Source organism: Malus domestica, chromosome 16 (assembly GCF_042453785.1).
Source record: "Malus domestica chromosome 16, GDT2T_hap1".
Taxonomy (NCBI): Eukaryota; Viridiplantae; Streptophyta; class Magnoliopsida; order Rosales; family Rosaceae; genus Malus; species Malus domestica.
The window spans coordinates 7049387-7072689 of record NC_091676.1 but is presented as its reverse complement, the minus strand read 5'-3'; the positions used below and the strand labels follow the sequence as shown (position 1 = coordinate 7072689).

General features: G+C 41.7%; 4 protein-coding genes across 5 annotated transcripts; 2 read left to right on the top strand and 2 right to left on the bottom strand.

The window, feature by feature from the left end:
* Nucleotides 1–1011: 1011 nt before the first annotated feature.
* On the bottom strand, nt 1012–1720 carry LOC103403070 (large ribosomal subunit protein uL15x-like). Its single transcript, XM_008341889.4, has one exon. The coding sequence runs from the start codon at nt 1605–1607 to the stop codon at nt 1167–1169; it is 441 nt and encodes a 146-aa protein (XP_008340111.2). The 5' UTR covers nt 1608–1720; the 3' UTR covers nt 1012–1166.
* A 471-nt stretch (nt 1721–2191) lies between these two features.
* Nucleotides 2192–4611, bottom strand: LOC103403069 (uncharacterized). Its single transcript, XM_008341888.4, has 4 exons — nt 3908–4611; nt 3386–3538; nt 3074–3279; nt 2192–2497 (listed from the first exon to the last, which is right to left on the bottom strand). Exons 1-4 carry the CDS (start codon nt 4391–4393, stop codon nt 2290–2292), a joined length of 1053 nt encoding a protein of 350 aa, XP_008340110.1. The 5' UTR covers nt 4394–4611; the 3' UTR covers nt 2192–2289.
* Nucleotides 4612–6853: 2242 nt separating this feature from the next.
* LOC103403326 (uncharacterized) lies at nt 6854–7984 on the top strand. The gene is made up of 4 exons (XM_008342139.1): nt 6854–6926; nt 7149–7355; nt 7535–7589; nt 7798–7984. Exons 1-4 carry the CDS (start codon nt 6854–6856, stop codon nt 7982–7984), a joined length of 522 nt encoding a protein of 173 aa, XP_008340361.1.
* A 489-nt stretch (nt 7985–8473) lies between these two features.
* On the top strand, nt 8474–22897 carry LOC103425503 (uncharacterized). Of its 2 annotated transcripts, XM_029095579.2 has the most exons (12): nt 8474–9005; nt 9217–9256; nt 9538–9960; nt 18580–18887; nt 18970–19146; nt 19235–19423; nt 19605–19679; nt 19757–19823; nt 19930–20938; nt 21020–21076; nt 22090–22164; nt 22313–22897. In XM_029095579.2, exons 1-12 carry the CDS (start codon nt 8676–8678, stop codon nt 22356–22358), a joined length of 2796 nt encoding a protein of 931 aa, XP_028951412.1. In that variant the 5' UTR covers nt 8474–8675; the 3' UTR covers nt 22359–22897. The 2 variants fall into 2 exon arrangements, with proteins under 2 accessions (XP_028951412.1, XP_028951411.1); XM_029095578.2 differs by having other exon boundaries at nt 8504–9005; nt 22090–22897.
* Nucleotides 22898–23303: the final 406 nt, after the last annotated feature.

Sequence of the window (23303 nt, the reverse complement as noted above, 5' to 3'; positions counted from 1 at the left end):
TAAAAACATAAGCTGAGACGTAATCTGTAATAATATTGCAGGCATCCATGGCTGAAGACAGGATAAGGAAATGGGGAGGGGAAATAGAATCGAAAGAGAACGGAGGGCATACAGATTCACAGAACAACGGTGGACATAGAGATTTGGAAAAGAACAACGATTTAGGTCTTATCAGGAAGGAGGGCTATATGCTGTAAGAAGTAACATAGATCTTGTGAATCCTATATGGCAATGGAACTCGACAATGAAAACAGTTGATAAATAAAATCGTGTTATTATTCTTTATGGTTAAGTACCGCTCGGGTCATGTTCAGTTTTTTCGGTTTTCTTCCTTTTCAGCCCTAATTAGGACACCGCCCCAGTTGCATGTAAGTTCTTCTCCCAAACAGCAGCACTAAAAATTTATTACATCTTGCATCATATGCTTGTACAGCCTAACAGAACAAACTAGCAAATGCAGCTATATGTAGTGCTTAAGAACATCTGCTTTTGATAGTTACTAAATACTTAACTGAATGGATTAACAAGAAGGACAGAAGATCAATTCAATTTGACTCTGCCTCTATAACATCTGTTCAACTTGTAACCAACCAAGAACACATCACAAATGCAAATGAATGTGAATCTTAAGAGGGTCTAATATGCAAAACAATCATAAACTGTTAAGCAGTCGGATGGCCTCTACCCTAAACACACCGGTTAAAAGCATTTCCGGCCATACATCCTTTGCAGTGGAGGACTAACAAGATACAGTTATGGCCTACGCCCAGCCAGCACATATGTTGTCGAAAAGAGATGAAATGCACAAATGCAAAAACTCGATTTCACAAGTGCAAGTGGCGTCGAATCAACATGAATTTCAATGCTGCATTCGGAAAGCATACATAGCAATGCTCACGAGCTTTCGAAAATGGATAATCATAATGCCAAACAAATTGTAACAAACACAAAATCGAAACAAAACCGTCACGATACCACAACATAATCATACATCCACAGCAAAACCATTCATTTGGAAAAGCAGAAATGCATATAAATATCCGCTAATTAAACTTCCAAAATATAACATAAACTGTAGCTCAGCAGTCTAAACAGAAATTCCAAATCCAAAAGACAGCAACTTTAATCGAAAACCCTAGTGCACAAAATTCCAAAACAACCCAAACCTAAGCGGTGAGCACGACGGCGCCACCGGCCTCCTTAATCTTCTTCTCAGCGGTCTTGGAAATGAGCTTGGCCTTGACCACGACGGGCTGGTTCTGAGGCAACACGCCCTTGCCGAGGACCTTAAAGAAGCCGTACTGGGTCACGTCGATGAGCGGCGTGTTTTCCTTGGTGGCCTTGTCCTTGGCCTCCTGGGGGAGGAGCGACCAGAGCTTGTCGACGTTCACGATGGGGCAGTAGAACTTGTTGCGAAGCTTGTGAAAGTACCTCATACCGACTTTACCGAAATACCCCGGATGGTACTTGTCGAAGAGGATCCGGTGGTGGTGCATGCCTCCGGCGTTACCGCGACCTCCGGGATGCTTTCGGTGCTTGCCGATACGACCGTGACCGGCACTGACGTGGCCTCTCTTCTTGCGGTTCTTCTTGAATCGGGTCGTCATTTCTCTCTCTCTGTCTGCGCCTCCTGCTCTCACTCACCTAGCTAGGGTTTCGGCGGCACAGAAGACTGGGGGGGGGCAGGGATTTGGGGTATTTATCCGGTGGGAATTCGTGTGGTTTTACGCTTTTACCCTGAGGATTGAGGATTCGAGAGGCGTTTCAAGTAGGGCTAACTGTGGTATTTTAAAGCCAGGCCATATCTGTACTCTTTGTCATAGCCCAATCATCCGGCCCACACCAGAAATAATTTTAGGACCTAAAGAACCCCACAATGTGAAAATTAACATTTCAGATGTCAAATTCCAAGTGGAATCATGGAATGCCACACAATCAAATTTGAAGGTAGAAAGAAACTTTAACCGATATGCAATCCTACGTGGATTGACATATGAATTTTTTAAAACGGGCTCAACTCACTTCTAGATTGTATAGAGGCCACACTAAAATCATTGGGTGATTCATTGTCATTTCAGAATACAATTCGTTGTCAGTTCGGAATATTGTGACCTATTTGATAATATTTGCTTTCAAAGTTGTTAAAATCAGGTTACTCAAACAAAAAGGAGTTGGAAATGAAAATGCAACCTTGAGAAAGTAGAGAGATTCAACATTTTTGCCATGAAATGTACATATATTACAAGAACAACCAATAATTACATGAATAAGAAGAAGGATTTGTATAATTCAGTTTTGAATAAAGAGCGCAGCTCCAACTAAACCCAACCACAATGCCAAACCTATCCAGAACGCTTGGTTTTTCTCCAGTCCGATTGGAGGTCGCCATACCATAAAGTCTCCGAAATAGTCTCTAGACGACGAGAGCTGATTGGTCACTGTCCCGCTGCTAGTCGGTTCTTTGCCTTTGTATTTATCACTCCACGTTCCAGCATAGCTGCATTGCTCAAGCATCATAAACCACATTAGTCAGGGAAGATTTGAGAAGAATTGCAGGAAATGAGAAAAAACTGAGACATAAACGGGTGTTAACCAAGTGTTTTTGAGAAAAAACTAAAAGCGATGTGGTTATCAAACGACCTCCAAATTATTCAAAACAAAGCTACTGAACTGTGATACAGCCTTAGTTCAATATGTTTATTTGCATTTGCAGCCCTACTTCTCTAGAACTAGTAGAGACTAAGGGTGACACCAACTCAAAGCATTGATTTCAGACAGACTCCAAATGTTAATTAAATTCAAGATTATCAAACATCCGTCAAGAGGTTAATTTTCAGTATGACCATCTTAAACAAAGATTTAGGGATCAATAATGTCTCCATTACAAGTTGGAAGGACCTTAATGCTCGACGAGGAGGGCATCAAATGTTTTAGCTTTGTAATTGATAGACCGAGAACTGGAAAGCCCAATGCAGGTGATTCAGGGATTCCTCTATGCAGATCGAAACACATGCACTTTAACCATTGGCTAATTACAATTAGCATGATATGCTTGAGTGAGAAGGGCCAATACCTGTCATAACTAGAACCAATGAGTGGTATGGTTACCATCTCTTCTTGTGTTATCTTGAGCTTTGGTGCTTGCAAAATGTACCGAAGCTCTGCTGCTTGGCGCCGGATGCTGGCACTCGGGTGCTTCTTCTCCAATTGATGGTAAAGTTCAATGCAATCGGTATGGCGGTTGTTAGCCTCGTAGGCCATAGCAAGCCAAATTTGTATCTGAAAACAACACAAAAAGTTTCCATTAGCAACTGAACAAACATGTACTGGCATTAACACAATTGTCCGAAGAAGTTCCACATGGTCCATGGGAAATTAAACCAACCTCACCACCGAATAACGTGGGCCTAGGAATGATCGTGAGCGCGCCTTCTAAAAACTCAATGGCACGGCCGTACATGCCCCTTCCATACGCCTTCTGTCCCAAATCAAACATCAACTGCGCCGTGGCTCTCCGCTCCGCCTGCTCCTTAGCCACCTGCCCTCATACCACAAAAACAAATTAAACCAATCAATCTCATTATAACTACAATTGAACCTACCCGTAATTTCACAACCAACCATGAAATCAAACACATATTACATGCGCCTAAAGCAATAAGCACTTCAAGAATCGAGCTTCAATTTGCTATATAAATCAATCGGGAAATAATTTCCGCACAACCCCTTTATCCTTCTGCACACCTTGTTCACGCGTATACTTGTGTCACGCAAAGTTACGTGCCTCCTTTTTATTCAATGTGTGCAAGTGAGAAAGGGTGTGCGCAAATCACTTGTCGACGCAAAATCGAAAACTTTTACTCTGTTTTCCGAGGAACCAAACAGTAAATTAGCTCAAAAGACTGACCTTTTCGAGCTCTTTCCTCACTCTCATCCGCTTCTCCTGCTCCGTCTCTTCCCTGCCGTCGTCTTCGAAATCCTCCTCCATCCGGTTCTGTATCTCCTCCGCCTTCTTCTCCAACTCCCTCCTCTCCTCGATCTCCTTCACCCTCTTCCGCATTTCCTTCTCCCAATCCAACGGCTCCTGATCGTCCCCGTCCCCGTACCCATTCCCGTTCCCCTCCTCGTCCCTGTCGAAGTCCACGCCGTTTACCTTCGAATTCGCTTTTCCCCGAGCCACGACTCGCTGGCTCCGAGTCTCCCCGTCCGAGTCAAACCCCTTGACCGCGATAAACCCGTTGTGTGCGTGACTCTGCGGGTCCCGCTTCGGCAAGGTCAGGTTCATGTTCAAAAGCGCGTCGAGCGCCACCGGACGAGTCTTCCGATCAGGAATTATGGTCCTCGGCGACGTGACGTCTAGTAGCAGAGCTAGGTTTCCGATAACCACGGCCATCGTGTTCCGGAAAGAGCCAGAGAAGAGTAAGATATGGGGTTCCCGCTGAAAAGCCAGTGGGAGAGAGATTTGGGTCGTTGATTTATATAGACGGAAATACCCTTAATTTGATACGTAATTACGTTAATAATCTGGGCGCTCTGGTTCATAGATTCTGAGTTTGGCTAGGGCAATAGTCTTGGAAAGCATGTGAACGTGGCGCGTCACAGACGAGAGACGTGTGGCAACTGTAGCAGCCTCGACTTGTCTCGGGAAAACACGTTTCTCACGCCGTCGTTTTACGAGTAGGCGTACACGCGTCAGTATTTTTTTTTTTTGCGGTAACTTCAGATATGCCCAAAAAGTTTTGCCTTCAAAATTTTTTTATTTTGTACACATTTCTCTTAATTTTTAACCGTTTAATTAAATTATTGAAGTTCGGTTGCTTGAAGTAGGTACCCACCAAACCAGGAGGCTTAGTATCTTTTGTACCTGCTAATCTCTCTTCCTTTTCATTTCTTCTTATTTGAACGATTATGATTAAACTACGTCAACATTCTATATTGATTTTTTATAAGGAACTTTAACGAAAAGCTTCCGGTACTGTTCACTTTAATGAAAAACCATATTTTTACATTAAAAAATCAATTATATTACTATTCATTTTACTTATTATTTTGTTTTTATCGTTAAAACTCAAAATTTTCAATCACTTTTCGTTACTTTTTCTTTTTTATAATTTGAATACAACTTTTGTGTTACACAGACTGGGAGTCACAGGGTGGTTCTCTTTGGGGATGGCCTCTATGCACGACTGACGAGAAGACAAGCCGATGCTGTGGCACGATCTAAAGAGGATCATAACAACACAAGTTTAACTCGTATTTATTCGATTATTTTTTGTTTATGAGATGCATCATGGATCATGGAGGTGCAACCAAATTTCATACTGCTGACACATACAATACGTGGAAACGAGAACTCGCAGTGGGTGTAAAGTTGTGAAGCAAGGTCCTCTATAGATCATGCAGCACCAGAAGCCGCTGTTATAGTGATGCCATTGCCAACTCCACAAGTTATACAAATGCTGCTACAAACGGAATCTGCAGCGTCGTACTCCCTTTTTTTTTTTATGCCTGAAACTGTATGGATTCAATCCAGTGACAGGAAATATACTTGTACGTATGGCTTCGGAAATATACTTGTACACCAAAGTTTTTATAGAATTTGTGTATATACTCACTGTTGTATTTATGTAAAACGAACAAACACAATTATAGAAAAAAATTTGAGTGATTGATTATGATTTAATTAGCTTGTTTGGCTCTTGGTTGAATTGCTTAATCCTACCACAATTTTGTGACTCACTTACTTTCTTTGTACATTTCTTTTTTTTTTTCCTCCTTTTGTGAATCTGTGATGGAACCGATATTGGAGGACTTGAACACAGGATCTTAATAGTAAATGCTTTTAAATATTCACACTTATGTTTAATCTTGTCTAATCATAAAAAATAAAAAGAATGTAAGAAAGTAAAAGTAAGATGTGAAAAATCAGAACTGCAAAATATAGTGAAATTCTTAAATAAACCCCCACGGCCCAAAGGCCCAAGTTAGAGCAAGTCCACCGAGGACTTTTAGGCCGGCACCTAGCCCAAGTTGGTCTTCAGGCCAGCCCAAAATCGACAAACCCATAGGACGGTCCATCTAACGTTATGCTGATGCCAGCGTGACGTTGGAGGCCATTTTAATATTTTTTTTTACGCCAGGCCCGTGTCGCCGACAAGAAATTAGAGGCGGGCTCACTTGCGCAGGTGCACTAAACCAAACTGATGGGAGGCCATGTGGCCCGTCCTGGGCCGTTGGATTTCCAACGGTAAAAATTTTTTGAATTTGACATCCAATGGCTAGTGATGTGGCTTGATCTGGACTGTCCGATCCAGAGATCAACAATCCACGTTTTTCCCCCACAAATTTTTTTAAAAAAAGGCACAACAGTCATAATTATGACATTTGGCCACGTGTCAACGTATAGGTTGTTGGATTTGAATTTTTTTCAAATCCAACGGTCTAGATTAATTACCTAAATTAAAATTTATAAAAGTTAATTAAAAATTATTAAAAATTGTTAAAAAATACATAAAAAAATTAAAAATTAAAAATATTTTTCCTATAAATACCTAACCCTCATCTTCCACCTTACACCATATTTCAATATTTTCAACACTTCCTACCAAAACTTTCATATACTTTTTGTGCAAAAAAAATACCAAGACCCTCATCCTTTATGTTTTTGTTCATATAAACTCTACATCCCTACATCCCTACATCCATCTTTATTGTTTTCAAATCTTGAGTTTTTACAATGTCTTCTTCAAGGAGAGTGTATAAACAGTTTGAAGAGTAACAGAAAAGATTGTTGGCACAACAGGAAGAATTGGTCAATCTCGAGGAAGGTGGAGGTGGAGCTGAGGCTTTCGCAATGAAGGAGGATGAGGATGATAACCATAGAAAGCAGATGGCCTCACATTCTCGCCGTGTCATGGAAGTTGTGGGTTAAATATCCAAACCCAGACGTGCTACAAACTTCGAAAGAAAGAGGGAAAAAAGAGGTACAAATCTCTTGAAAGATTATTTTATCCCCAACTGTATATTCCCTTATCATGTTTTTAAACGTCGTATTATAATGCAATGAAGTTTGTTCGACAAAATCATGAGTGCTATTTGCAACCATGATCAATACTTTGTGCAAAAAAATGATGCTTTTTATGTTTTAGGTTTTCTTCCTGAGCAAAAAGTTACTACTGCCTTACGGATGCTTGCATATGGAGTATCTGTAGATCAAGTGGATAAGATAATGAGGATGGAAAAATCAACTGTTCTGGAGTCCCTGATGCAGTTTTGCTCCGCAATCAAAGCCCTCTATATGAAGGAGTACCTCCATAAACAGACACTTAGGGATTTGCAAAGGCTACTAAGGAAGGGTGAGATGCGATGCTTCCCTTGCATGATTGGAAGCATCAACTGTATGCACTGGACCTGGAAAAACTGTTAAAGTGTGTGGCAAAGAGCGTATGGCAACATAAAATGAGCCAAAAATATCATTTTGGAAACGGTGGCTTCATTTGATACATGAATTTGGCATGCATTTTTTATGTTCCAGGAGCTAAAAATGACCTAAATGTCCTTGCCCAATCTCCAGTCTTCGACGAAGTGCTGTAAGGAAAACACCCAGAGTCATATATTCAGTTAATGGCCATACATACAAAATGTCGTACTACCTTGCATATGAGATTTACCCAAGGTGGACACAGTCCCACATCCACAAAGTGAAAAAGAAAAACACTTTGCAAAATGTCAAAAAAGGTGTAGGAAGGATATTGAACGTTGTTTTGTTATCTTGTAAGCTCGTTAGGCAATTGTCAGGTCAGCTGCCAGAATGTTTGATGTCGAGGCACTTCGATCCATTATGATGACGTGTATCGTTCTCCACAACATGATTGTGGAAGATGATTATGATTATGATGCCGTCGACGGATACGAATCGGACACAATGAACAAATCAAGAACGCGTATCTATTGTGCTCATGACGGCACCGAAGATCCTGTGTAACACGAGCCATTGGAACGAGATGAACGTTACAATCAATTGATCACTAAGCGGTACACTTCATTGCAAGAGCCATACTAGCACTGTACCCGTCAAAGTGACTTGATTGAGCACCAATGGGAATTGCAACAAGGTCAAGATAATTAAAAGGAGCTTGTGGTGGAACAATAAAGTTCTTAGTTTATTTAGTGTATTTTTAAAGTTTATTTGATGAGTTTATGTAATTTTATTATGATAATGACATATGACGTGACAAGATTGGTTAAAAATCGTATCCGAAATTTAAACTATTTATTTATTTATTATTTTATAAAAAATTTAATAATATTTTAAATGGGCTGGATGCCAGCGCATTTTATAGGAGTAGAGATTATTTGTGTCAACGTATTTTTTAAAAGTGAAGATGTTTTTGGCCTATTACTATTTATTGGGATTATCACTGTCACTGAACGGATTAAATGAGTTTGAATCTGACGCATTTTTTTTAGGATGGACTTGCTCTTGTAGAAACCCACCGCGGCCCCGCGGGAGTGGAAACATAGAAACGAAATCAGAGGGCCCCTTTCTTCCTCCTCTGTCTTCATTCAATTGCACAACACTTGTGCAAACCCTCGCTACAAACAACCAAAAAAAAAAACGAAAAAAAAAAGAAAAAAAACAGGAAAAAGAGCCAAAAATCCAAGGGGAAATCGCCATGGATTCGTACCAAGCGCAGCAGCGGTACCTGAGACCGCCCCCGCCGCCGCAACCACCGGTCACGTCGGATCCCTATCACTACCAGCAGCAGCAACAGCAACCAAGGCCAGAGTGGTACCCCAACCAGTACCAGTACCCACCACCTCCGCCGTACGCTGAACATCTCCCTCCCCCGGGTTCTTATCCTCCGCTCCCTCACCCTTATCCTGCGCAACCCCCAAATCACGCCCACTTCCCTCCTCCCCCTCCCCCTCCTCATCAATCTCGCCCTCACCTGCCTCCCCCTCCGCCTCGCCCTCCTCCACCTCATTCTTATCAGCACGCCCAGGCATTCCCTAAACTCTCTCTCTCTCTCTCTCTATATATATATATGTATATTTATATGTATATCAGTACATGTATATGTATGCATGTGCACCTGGTGTTGATAAATTGATTTTTGGGTGCATTGAACTCGTTGTTTCTCCTTGAATCTTGATGTGAGGGTTAACATAAAGTTGGAATGCTGATGTTCTAACGCAAAGCATAAACCTTTGCAGGAGTGGGGAGCTGCTCCTCCGAGTTGGCCGAATTACGCAGGTGAGTTCTCTCCGCATCACATTTCATGTAAACCACAACTTTATTTGTTGAATTCATATGCAGTAAAACACTATGTTCCCCGTTATATCTTTGTTGTCCACTTAATCTGTTCGGTGGAATTAGTTCCCTTGTGAAGTAAAACAAACTCAGGTCCTATTAGTGCAACTATCCAATTGCTTATTTGATCTAGTGTATAGATTAAATGCTGCTAGGAATAGGATTTTCTGCTTTTTGTGGGTTAATGGCAATGAATTAAATTTGATTGTTTTATGAAATGGTAGCCCCAAATAATCAAGATTGGGAAGCAAAGGCTAAGGCGTGGGCAGATGCCAGAACGGCAATGGAGACTCAACATCAACAGGTGCAGTTTCCACCGGCGGGGGGATTAGAAGAACAGAGTCACTATCAGGAACAGTATCCCCACAACGGTGACCCGCACTATTCTGGTAGTCACCATCAGTCATTTTCTGCATCTAGCTATCAACAGGTTCCAGATTCAGGTGCTCCAACACACTATCCACCGGGAATTCATTCCCAGGAGACTTCATCAATCGGCTCTGAACTATCTTCTTGTGCTCATCACGCTGTTAGAGATGGAAAGCCAGCTGGGGACTCAAATGCTCTGTTTCACCGTCAAGGAATCTTATCTACAAGTCCATCTGTCCATCAGCAGGAGGTACCTTATAGTTATTCTTCTGTTACAGGTAATAATTCAAATGGTATTGGCTTTGCATGTGAAGCTTGTGTTCCACAACTGCTGTTATGGAACTCAATTTTACTCCTTAGTTTGACATTCTGGATTTTTTCAATTATACCAAATATAGGACCTTCCATACGGATTATTAAAGTATCTTGATTATCTATTTCAAATGGATGCTCAGTTTCTTTTTCGCAATCCTAATACCATTTTTTGCAGGTTGGTTATAGATGTAATGCAATGAAATGCATAAACTTGACACTCTTTCTGCATATGTAGGCCTCCATCTGGATTTTTTAAAATAATAATTATAACAATGAGAATGAGAGTATATTATTCCCAACTCCCTTGCAAGACATAGTACTACCTCTCTAATATTTATTATGACTACGAATTGGTAGAATACAATAAAGCTCGTTATGGGTGAACCGTGCAAGCCTTAGAAATTTACGAATTTTACACGTTGGTTAAGCAAGAAGTGGGGTGAGACCCACATTAGTCGGGTTGGATACGAGTTCGAAGGAGAAATTTTGGGAAGATCTTGGAGACTTGGTGCAAGGAATTGCTCAGACGGAGAAGTTATTTATAGGAGGAGATTTAAATGGACACGTGGGCAGGGAGACAGGCAACTATGGAGGTTTTCATGGTGGCCATGGTTTTGGGGAGAGAAACGAGGATGGGGAAGCTATCTTGGATTTTGCAATGGCATATGATCTCTTCTTAGCCAACACCTTCTTTAAGAAGAGAGAAGAACATGTGATCACCTACAAGAGTGGGTCGTCAAAAACACAAATAGATTTTCTTCTAATGAGGAAAGGGGATCGTATAACTTGTAAGGATTGCAAAGTTATACCAGGAGAGAGCGTGGCTAATCAACATCGCTTGTTGGTGATGGATGTACATATCAAAAGAGTAAGACAAAAGAACAAGACTTGGAAGTGCCCAAAGACTAGATGGTGGAATCTAAAAGAAGAAAAACAAGCCATTTTCAAAGAGAAGGTAATCACCCAATGTGTGTGGGATAGAGAGGGGGAAGCTAGCCAAATGTGGGATTCCATGGCTAGTTGTATCCGAAAAGTAGCAAAAAAGGTATTAGGAGAGTCCAAGGGCTTTGCCCCACACCAAAAGGAATCTTGGTGGTGGAATGAGGAGGTACAAACAAAGGTGAAGGCTAAGAAGGAATGTTGTAAAGCCTTATACAAGGAGAGGACCGATGAAAATGGTGAAAGGTATAGAAAAGCGAAGCAAGAGGCGAAGAAAGCTGTCAGAGAAGCTAAGTTAGCGGCTTACGACGATATGTATAAACGACTAGATACCAAAGAAGGAGAGTTGGATATCTATAAACTATCTAGAGCAAGGGAAAAGAAGACAAGGGACCTAAACCAAGTGATTTGCATCAAGGATGAGGATGGAAAGGTTCTTGCTACAGAGAACGCGGTTAAAGACAGATGGAGAGGTTATTTTCATAATCTTTTCAATGAAGGACATGAAATGAGTGCTTCTTTAGGGGAGTTGAGTAACTCAGAAGAGTGTAGAAACTACTCTTTTTATCGTCGAATCCGGAAGGAAGAAGTGGTTGTAGCTTTGAAGAAGATGAAGCATAAAAAAGCAATAGGCCCAGACGATATACCAATCGAAGTGTGGAAACTTTTGGGAGAGACAGGTATAACATGGCTCACTGACCTTTTCAATAGGATTTTGAAAACGAAGAAGATGCCAAATGAGTGGCGAACGAGCACTTTGGTGCCTATCTACAAGAATAAGGGCGACGTACAAAATTGCATGAACTATAGGGGTATTAAGCTAATGAGTCATACAATGAAGCTCTGGGAGAGAATCATTGAGCATAGATTGAGGCAAGAGACACGGGTTTCGGACAACCAATTCGGGTTCATGCCAGGGCGCTCAACCATGGAGGCAATCTATCTCTTACGAAGATTGATGGAAAGATATAGAGATGGGAAAAAGGATTTACACATGGTCTTTATAGATTTGGAAAAAGCGTATGATAGGGTCCCAAGAGACATTCTTTGGAGGATTTTAGAGAAGAAAGGAGTACGAGTAGCATATATCCAAGCTATAAAGGATATGTATGAAGGAGCAAAGACTGCCGTAAGAACTCATGAAGGACAAACCGAAAGCTTTCCTATAACTGTAGGATTACATCAAGGCTCATCCTTAAGTCCTTACCTTTTTGCGTTGGTAATGGATGAGTTAACAGGACATATTCAAGATGATATTCCTTGGTGTATGCTTTTCGCAGACGATATAGTGTTGATAGATGAAACTCAGGAAGGGGTAAATGCAAAGCTTAACCTTTGGAGAGAAGTGTTGGAATCTAAAGGTCTTCGCCTAAGCCGATCAAAGACAGAATATATGGAGTGCAAGTTCAGTGCAAATGGAGGCCAAAATGAGTTAGGGGTGAGGATCGGAGATCAAGAAATACCAAAGAGCGACCGTTTTCGTTACCTAGGATCTATCTTGCAAAAGAACGGAGAATTAGATGGAGATCTCAACCATAGAATACAAGCTGGATGGATGAAGTGGAAGAGTGCATCCGGCGTGTTGTGTGACCGCCGTATGCCACTGAAGCTCAAGGGAAAATTTTATAGGACGGCAATAAGGCCGGCGATGCTGTATGGCACAGAATGTTGGGCGGTGAAACATCAACACATACACAAAATGGGTGTAGCGGAGATGAGGATGCTTCGTTGGATGTGTGGGCACACGAGAAAGGATAAGATTAGGAATGAGGATATCCGGGGTAAAGTAGGAGTAGCCGAAATTGAAGGAAAGATGAGAGAAAATCGGTTACGGTGGTTTGGACATGTGCAAAGAAGGCCTACTGACGCTCCGATTAGAAGATGCGACTATGGGACAGAGGTTCAGGGCCGAAGGGGTAGAGGAAGACCTAAGAAAACTTTGGAAGAGACTCTAAGAAAAGACTTAGAGTACTTGGATCTAACGAAGGACATGACACAGGATCGAGCACAATGGCGTTCTAAGATTCATATAGCCGATCCCACTCAGTGACTTGGATTTTCCAAGTCTCCAACCGAGAAGTTTTCCTCACTCGGGAAATTAAGGGAACACTACCCCAACCTACATGCTCCACTCAGAAAGCTTCAACATACAAGCTTCAACAAAAGAAAATTCAAAGAACTTAGCGAAGAAGGCTTTGGTGTATTTAACACAATACGTTGAAATGAAGGAAAACTTATTTATTGATATCCCCGATAAGCTACAAATATGTACATATACATGAGTCAAATAAACACACAAGAGGGAGCCTTCACAAAGGTTGCTTAGGAGAAGTCTCAGCAGTCGGTAGAGCCCCAGAAAGAGAAGGCACCGGAGGGGGATCATTTGGAGCCTCAGTACTGGACAGAACCCTAGAAGGAGGAGGCATCAGAGGTTGATCATTTGGAGCTTCATTACGTGGTACAGCCCCAGAAGACGAAGGCAATAAATGCCTTTGGAACAACACAAATCTCTGATGATCAAGTAAAACCTGACCATCAGTTTCCTTCATCTGGTCAAGCTTCCTCTTCATGTTTGTAGCATAGTCATGTGCGAGCCGGTGCAACTGTTTATTCTCATGCTTGAGCCCCCTAATCTCCTGTTTGAGAGTCATCACTTCAGCCGCCAATGATTCAACTTGGCGGGTTCGAGCAAATAGGCGTTGGGCCATATTAGACACAGAACTTGCACACTGAACACTGAGAGCCAGCGAATCCTTAACAGCTAACTCATCAGACCGTTTGGAAAGTAGTCTGTTATCTTTGGGAGTGAGAAGGTTCCTGGCCACCACCGCAGCGGTCATATCATTCTTCATCACGGAATCCCCAACGGTAAGAGGACCAGTAGGGGAGACGAAGGATGGGCGCCATATGTTGTCTGGAGAAGGCGGGGCTGCCTCTTCAACAAGGTTCAAGTCAAAACGACGGTCGGAGGGGCCAGACATTTTCAAAGGTGTTGAAGAGAGAAGAGGTCGGACAAATCAAGATCTTAGAAGTGCAAGAATGAAGCTTCTACTGGTGGAGATTCAAGTGTGCTTTGGAACTTAATGCCAGCCCCTATAAAAATCTGCACTCGACGGAGCTTCAGAAATCGAAGAGGCGTTTGCTTTCTCAAAAGCTGGGCTGCTTAGAGATCACGAGGGTTGATCTCAGAAATCGAAGAGGCGTTTGCTTTCTCAAAAGTTGGGCTGCTCAAAGACCACGAAGGCCGATCTCAGAAATCGAAGAGGCGCTCGCTTTCTCAAAAGCTGGGCTCCCTAGAGACCACGAGGGCCGATCTCAGAAATCGAAGAGGCACCTACTTTTCCAGCCTTGTCAGCACCTGTCACACGCACACTCAGCTTTGCGGAAATTATGGGCATTCTGTCAAAGACTTCTGGGGAAGTAGAAAACACATGAATCTTACTGTTCAATCACCCACTTCCCACACGCAACAATAGCTCATGGGTACCACAGATAACTTTGCCAAAGTTCTCTGCCAAAGTTGAGCACGTGAAGCTTGCAGCTCCCACTACATCGCTCTGACCAAGAAGGGTAAAAGAATAGCAAAGAAACAGCACTAACAAAGTTTAGACCCATAAATTTTGAAGGTCTAGCTACCATATTATTACCCACAAGGGTAAAGGAACAGTACCACTGCTGGATAATTGGAAAGTCCCTGTGTGTCAACCTCTGTGCTTCGTGGCAAGGTAGACTAGCAAACATGCCCAACCTTTACTCACATTCGAGAAAACACTCCCAATAAGATTGCTTGCTCCAAAATCGAAGAGGCACCGTCCTCCGAATCTCAAGAGCCAGACTCCCAACATGACTACTTTCTTAAAAATCGAAGAGAGGGTAAAGGAACAGTACCATTGCTGGATAATTGGAAAGTCCCTGTGTGTCAACCTCTGTGATTCGTGGCAAGGTAGACTAGCAAACATGCCCAACCTTTACTCACATTCGAGAAAACATTCCCAACAAGATTGCTTGCTCCAAAATCGAAGAGGCACCGCCCTCCGAATCGAGAGAGCCAGACTCCCAACATGATTACTTTCTCAAAAATCGAAGAGACACTGCTCCCCGAATCTCGAGAGCCAGACCCCCAGCATGATTGCTTTCTCAAAAATCGATGAGGCATCGTTCTCCGAATCAATCGAATAGGCGCTCGCTTTCTCAAAAGCTGGGCTACTCAGAGACCACGAGGGCCGATCTCAGAATTCGAAGAGGCACCTACTTTTCTAGCCTTGTCAGCACCTGTCACACGCACACTCAGCTTTGCAGAAATTATGGGCATTCTGTCGAAGACTTCTGGTGAAGTAGAAAGCACATGAATCTTACTGTTCAATCACCCACTTCCCACACGCAACAATAGCTCATGGGTACCACAGATAACTTTGCCAAAGTTCTCTGCCAAAGTTGAGCACGTGAAGCTTGCAGCTCCCACTACATCGCTCTGACCAAGAAGGGTAAAAGAATAGCAAAGAAACAGCACTAACAAAGTTTAGACACATAAATTTTGAAGGTCTAACTACCATATTATTACCCACAAGGGTAAAGGAACAGTACCACTGCTGGATAATTGGAAAGTCCCTGTGTGTCAACCTCTGTGCTTCGTGGCAAGGTAGACTAGCAAACATGCCCAACCTTTACTCACATTCGAGAAAACACTCCCAACAAGATTGCTTGCTCCAAAATCGAAGAGGCACCGTCCTCCGAATCTCGAGAGCCAGACTCCCAACATGACTACTTTCTCAAAATCGAAGAGAGGGTAAAGGAACAGTACCATTGCTAGATAATTGGAAAGTCCCTGTGTGTCAACCTTTGTGCTTCGTGGCAAGGTAGACTAGCAAACATGCCCAACCTTTACTCACATTCGAGACAACACTCCCAACAAGATTGCTTGCTCCAAAATCGAAGAGGCACCGCCCTCCGAATCTCGAGAGCCAGACTCCCAACATGATTACTTCCTCAAAAATCGAAGAGACACTGCTCTCCGAATCTCGAGAGTCAGACCCCCAGCATGATTGCTTTCTCAAAAATCGAAGAGGCATCGTTCTCCGAATCTCGAGAGCCAGATACCACAGACCACTTTTTCAAAGTGCTCTGACAGAGTTAAAACATGTGAAACTGGCAGCTCCCACTACCGTGCTATGACCAAGCAGGGTAAAGGAATAGCATTACTACTTGTTGTTAGGGAGACTCCTATATATGTCGACCTCCATCCCCAACGGACAGGCAGACCTGCAAAAATGCTCAACCCTTCATCATATCTGAGAGGGCACTCCGAACGAAGCCTTTCGAAATATTCAGCTTTCTTTCCCCCCGATAATACCTCTGCAAACAAGCTATACTAGAGCAAGAATATCTCATATCATCAGGGTTAAAAGCAAGAGTATCCCATATCATGCTTTTTCCCTGTCTTTTCTTTTGGCCTTGTTTTTACCTGCAAGACAAGGAGAAAGAGAGCAATCGGTCAGCACTTGGAATCAAGCTTCCAGCCAGGAACTGACTGCCTGGAACCCCTTACCTGATTACTTACCTGGCATTGCTCTCGAGTACTCATCTTCAACATCTTATGTTTCCAGGGAAGATTCCGCATCTGCTTGAGGAACAGATAGGGCAAGTGCGAAGGATACAAGGAAGCATGTGGAGACAAGCGTAACAGCACACGTGCCGATACATCCATTACTCTGTCAAAAGCAAAAGTATCCCATATCAGCAGGGTGGAACGTACTCTAGATTTGATGGACTTGTTTTGACCCTCAAATTCTTCAGTCGGCCTTATACTTTGGAGGAAACCAGAAAACCCTCCAGCTCAGTTCAAGAATAAGCCTGTGGAAAGTTATTTCTTCAAAAGCAAAAGTATCTCATATCATCTCTTCTCATTTTTCTTCTCTTTATCCTTCATGCTGCTGCAAGATGGGGAGAAGGTGAACAATCAGTCGGAGCTCTGATTGCTTACCTTGTCTGTCACCTCTTTCAGCAGACCTCCTAGCTCGGCGACTTGGGGGACTCCTACTACATGGTTTGTATCGCGCTTGACCAAGCCTGAAACTACAAGTAAGCTTCAAGTGAAATTGATACATTACCTTGTGCATCTCCACCAGTTAAAGATACCACCCCTGGATGGAGGAAGAGTACTTCCAGAGAAGATGCCACATCTACCTATGAGACAGATAAGGCAAGTCAAGACGACACCACACTCCGATACTTAGAAGTTTCGTGATTACGAGATCTTTCTCCCACAATATTTCCTAATGTCATTTGTACTAAATCATTCACTTGTACTCACTAAAGGAGAGCTTGAACCTATGTACTTGTGTAAACCCTTCACAATTAATGAGAACTCTTCTATTCCGTGGACGTAGCTAATCTGGGTGAACCACGTACATCTTGTGTTTGCTTTCCTATCTCTATCCATTTATATACTTATCCACACTAATGACCGGAGCAATCTAGCGAAGATCACAAAAAGCGACCGTTTTCGCTACCTAGGATCTATCTTGCAAGAGAACGGAGAATTAGATGGAGATCTCAACCATAGAATACGAGTTGGATGGAAAGAGTGCATCCGGCGTGTTGTGTGACCGTCGTAGGCCACTGAAGCTCAAGGGAAAATTTTATAGGACGGCAATAAGGCCAGTGATGTTGTATGGCACAGAATGTTGGGTGGTGAAGCATCAACACGTACACAAAATGGGTGTAGCGGAGATGAGGATGCTTCGTGGGATGTGTGGGCACACGAGAAAGGATAAGATTGGGAATGAGGATATCCGAGGTAACGTAGGAGTAGCCGAAATTGTAGGAAAGATGAGATAAAATCGGCTCCGGTGATTTGGACATGTGCAAAGAAGGCCGACTGACGCTCCGGTTCGAAGATGTGACTACGGGACAGAGGTTCAGGGCCGAAGGGGTAGAGGAAGACCTAGGAAAACTTTGGAAGAGACTCTAAGAAAAGACTTAGAGTACTTGGATCTAACGGAGGACATGACACAAAACCGAGCGCAATGGCGTTCTAGGATTCATATAGCCGACCCCACTTAGTGGGAAAAGGCTTTGTTGTTGTTGTTGTTGTTGTTGTTGTTGCAAGAGACACCTTAGCAAGCAATTGGTGCAAAGTTCAAAGGAGGTTAGAGTAATTGACTCATACCCAATCAGATATGCTGATTTTGTTACTCTGCGAATTAAATTATCTTATTTTTTTAAGCTGAAGGAGTTGTACCATTCACACAAAGAATACATTTTCCATTTGATTGAGTGGCGACCATCTCCCTTAAAAGAGCAATATTAATTGTCAAGAACTCCATCTCCCCTGTTCAGATGCTCCGAGTTGGATTCGTGGAAATATAAATGGGTTTTTGGAAATAACATGCCTATGCAGAGATTAGAAAGAGAATAAGTATCCAGCTCTAATACTTTTAGTTGAATTGGAATATTTAGAGTCTGTTTACATCTTTGTTCTCACGTTTACATCGGATATTTATGGTCCATGTAGGAATTCATGCAAAAGAGATGAGCTTTAATGATCGAATTCCTAGTAGCGAATTTGTACCCTTATTTGTGCCAATGATATTTCCCCTAAAAAGCCTTTTGATTTGCTGTTTGACTATTTACTTGAATGGCAGGCAATGAAGGGACTGCAGCTCAAGAAGGACAACATCACATGCAGCCATCGCAGCCCTTTCCTTTTGCCTATGGCAGTCAGTCTGCTGATCCAACAACCAATCTTGCTGACCAGCCTTTAGAATTTGCACCTGGGTTTAGCTTTGATCATGGTCCACACATGCAGTCCAGCTATACTTATCATGATTCACATGGAACTATAAGAGGTGTCGACCCAGTGACCACAGCACCCTCCGTGAATACCTGGCCTAGTTCTGTTGCACCTGGTGTAGGTTATCCTCATAATGTTCCAGTTCCATCAGGACTACAGGTGTTAATTCTGGTGTCATGTGTCTATCTTCAGTCCTAAGTCCTTTGTATGAATGTGTGCTGACATTTGTTTAATTCTGCAGCATGATCCCTGCAATGCAATACCATCTCCTGTTCCTGGCCATTCTCCACATTCGTTTGGAAGTTTCCCATCTGCTGCAATGCCCTTTGGTCTCACTGCAGGAACCACAGTTCACTCTACTGCAGCCTTCCCTGGTGATGCATACGGAGTTTCTACAGTTACTGAGCGCCCCAAAAAGGTAAACTATGCCATTGTTAACATATGTTTATACTTGATGGTGAGCTACATGATTGTTATTAAATCTGTTCTACTGAAATTTCTGCCAGGCTCCAGTGCCTAGTTGGCTTAGAGACGAAATTAAGAAAGCAGTCATCACAAGTTCTTCTATGGACCATCCTAAGGAGGAAACTCAATCTTTTGAGGATGAAGGTTTTGACAGATCTTTTGGGAAAGGTGATCAAGCAGACAGCAAGAGCGTCGATTCTTCTAGACCAACAGAAGAAGAGGATGACGAGGTTTTGTTCTATCACCTGAAGATGATTCATTTTGCATCTGACTGACTCGCCTCTAGTGAACTGCACTTTCTATAAAATTGCATATTTTTTCTTTGTCCATATATTCACCTCATAATAATAGGTATTTCATGCATTTCATTTTCATTGGGAGATCGACAGGCCATATCTTTTTGTTTTGTAGGATCAAGTGGAAGCTGCTAGGACTGCAGCAATTAACCAAGAAATAAAGCGTATCCTAACTGAAGTTTTCTTGAAGGTTGTAGTGTTCAGGAGTGTGGATTGCCTTATTTAACTCCATTATACTGTATCTTTAACTTCTATGTTTCTATGCAGGTTACTGATGAGCTGTTTGATGAAATTGCTACAAAAGTTCTTACTGAAGATGATCTGACAGTTGAAGGTAACTTATATATTTACATGTTGTTTGTTTAGTCTAGCACTCTTTCTTTGTATTTTTTTAATAACAAAGAAGGAAAGAATTTAATCAATTGTGTCATTTGGTACAGTGGAACAGAGCGCACTCATTTCAAACCATAAGGTTTTGCCATCTCCACCAGCAGTTACAACTCCCAAGGCTTCTGCAAAAGTTCTAATTGCGGCCAAGTCTAAGGAATATGAGACTGGAGATGTAAAATCCAGTTCTACTTTACCTGGTGATGTATTGGGTCTTGCAAATTATGCTACAGATGACGAAGATGGAGATAGTGATATTCAGAGTTCTGGTGTGCCAAATTCTGGGAAAGATGCTAAGCTTCAGCAGTTAACTGTCAGAACGCCTTCAAATGATAGGCATAATGCCACTGTAAATGACCGTTCTTCTGTAGAGCTTCAAGAGCATAGTAAAAGTCAGACAATTTTGGAGAGTGGACGGGGCAAAACCAGTTCACTTGAGTCTAATAATAGAAACAAGAATGATGATAGTAATGGTGATAGAATTTTGCCAGATGGAACTACTGCCTCTAGGTTGAAGGATACTGTAGGGATATTCAAACCTGAACTACCTAAAGAAACTGTCAATGTGAAAAACACATCAAAAGATGACCCACAAGTTATGGAGTCCAGGATGAAACCTGATAAGCATGATCGAGATGAGAATAAAAAGAGTTATGTAAAAGATATCAATAAGGAGATAGAAAGTGGTAAGATTAGGACAGATGAGAAGGGTGACGAGAATCATAAGGGACATTATCCGAGAAAGGAAAGGACATATGATCGGAATGGCTCAAAAGAAAAGGTGAAAGAGCAAAGTGTTAAGGAATCTGAGTCAAGAAAAAGGTCTTCCCATGCTGATGCCAAGGAGGGCAGAAGAGAAACAGAGCAACTCCATAGGGCTAATGCTAAAGAAGACAAGGACAGGAAAAGAGGATGGACAAAGGAAAAGGAGGGTGATAGATCAAGACATAAACATTCTACTGACTCAAGCAGGCACAAGGGAAGGCGCTCCTCTTCTGTTGGCAGTAGAGGAAGAAACAGCAAGGATGATTCAAGCGATGAAGCTTCTGATGATTCTAAAAGGTTCTTCATTGTGGTCATCTGACTATATCTATTTCAGTTCAACTTATATTACACTGTGATTCATATAATATAATGTGGCAGGAAGCGCCATTCAAGGAGATGTAACTTATCACCATCACCCGTCAGGTCCAGGAGAAGGTACCATTTATCAGTAATTTTTTTTCTTCATTTTTTCTTCCCAGCTGCATTATAAGGTTCATCCCAATGAGTTTTACAAAGCTCCTGTAAATCGAAATTGATTATATGTTTTGGACTGTTGTCCTCTTATATCAAAGTTTTATACAGAGAAATCAAAATAAACCAAAGGTAATGTCATTAGCAGGTTAATGCAAAAAGTAAAAGATACAAAATGAACTGATTTTAAATCTGTTTATCTGAGGTTCTTTTGTGGCTCCAATGTGACTGTTGCACGAGATTGGAACTTTTTTGTGATGGTTCATGTTTTATACTTTGCAGTAAATCAGTGTATATTCTTTTCTCAATTACATTGCATTTTTCTTTTCCGTTTTTTTGTATTAGAATTTGTAAATCTTTCAGCTTTCTCTTTCCTTTTGTGAATGATTTTACTGCCTTAACATTTTGAGGTTACGAAATGTCGGGTATAATATGTTTAGCTCTTTATTTTGAATTGATTCACAAGATCAGAAATAAAAACTAAAATTCGGGATGAAGACTGAAAAGGTATACATGGTTTCATTGTTTGTATATTGTCAAGTAACCGTGTTGAAATTGATTTCATTTGGATATTGGTGTATTGCCTATATGAATAGAGATCAATCATCTGGATCTTGGTAACCTTGTATGCAATGCTGCAGCAAAAACATAATTGTGGTGGTGGGGGGGGGGGGGTGGTTTATCCTGGACCTCACTGTATGTTGTCTTTGTCGGTTTTACCATTTGGAACTTGTTTTATGTCTGGTTTAAGTTGACATGTAGTAGTGTGCAGAGAAAGGCTTAAACCTTTTGTTTTCTCAACCCTTTTGAGAATTATGACTTGCTCATGTATGTTCTTTACATAGTCATCAGAAGCCGAAAAATATGTTCTAACGGGTCACTTATCAAGTATGACTCTGCAAAAGGCTGAGCATTTCTCTTCTGAACCGTGCATGTTTAATTCACCAAATAAGTATCATGGATGTTTTCATTTCTAGACAAGTTTTGCGGTCTCCACATAGCAAGCATTCTCAGCGCAGGCATTCTCCTTATTCTTCTCTTGAGACGAGCAGGTATGTTGCCATGAAATCTTTGTTGTGTATTGTTTTTCAGACATATACAGGTATCAATAAGCAACTAATCAGGTGATATTGCAAGGCATCCGCTTCTACAACTCTAATCGCTCTCTGGTCTGTTTTAACTATACTAATTAACATACAGGGGAAGAAGGTCAAGATCCAGATCACCTGTGCGGCGGCAGAGATGATTGGAGGAAGGATCCTATAGCCATAGAGAGCCAGAGTAATGTCCATTACTAGTCTGAATGTCAGATAAGTGCTGGAACTGAGTTTCGCAACAAAGCCAGTGCACCATATGCAGCTACGGCAGTCGAGTACTGCTCCAAATATGAAATCGGTGTACATTGTCAAATGTTCCATTAAGTCCCAAGGATAACGGAAGTGTGGCACGTCATGCACGACGGCTTGAAGCTGGCCGCTGATGGTGGTTTTGGAGGAATTATAATCCGGTTTCGTGGCATCACGATTTATAGTTGCAGAGTCTTGTGACCCAACATAATTTCTCTCTTGCCTCCAATGTTCCTACAGTGTTCGTTCATATCAACATCGCTGATTTTTCCCCTTGGTTTGTGTCTAAAGGATCAGAAATATGATGTCTATTTATTATTCTACCCAGATGATGATGTGTAATCTGTTTTTTTTTTTTTTTTTTTTTTGTTCTGAAGAAATTAAATTCATTAGGACGTTGACAAGGAATTGCAAATGCACAATTTCTTTCTACGATAAATATGGTTGACTCTTATAAGTTCAAGATTCAAAGAAGCACATCAAATGGAGATTTTTTTGTGGGACTAGAACACGAAGTGTTAGATCACGTGTTATTATACAAATAATGAAATATATGTGTTCAAAAATTAATAACTTAAAAAATAAAATTTCTCACCATTTATATAAAAACATTTGTACGATTTAGATAATTTCTCTATCAAACGAAGAAAGGTGACAGGGAACGGAATCTGACGTGCGGAAGACGACAAGTCGTAAAACTCACATGGATCCCGCACGGCCTTCGTCCTTGGTGCGAGCAACGCTGCTGCCTGCCTGGTTCTTTCATTTTCTTACGTCGTTGTCGATAACTCCACGTCAAATGAAGATCACTAACTCCCCTGCTTCTAACAATCTTTTGTTTCTCT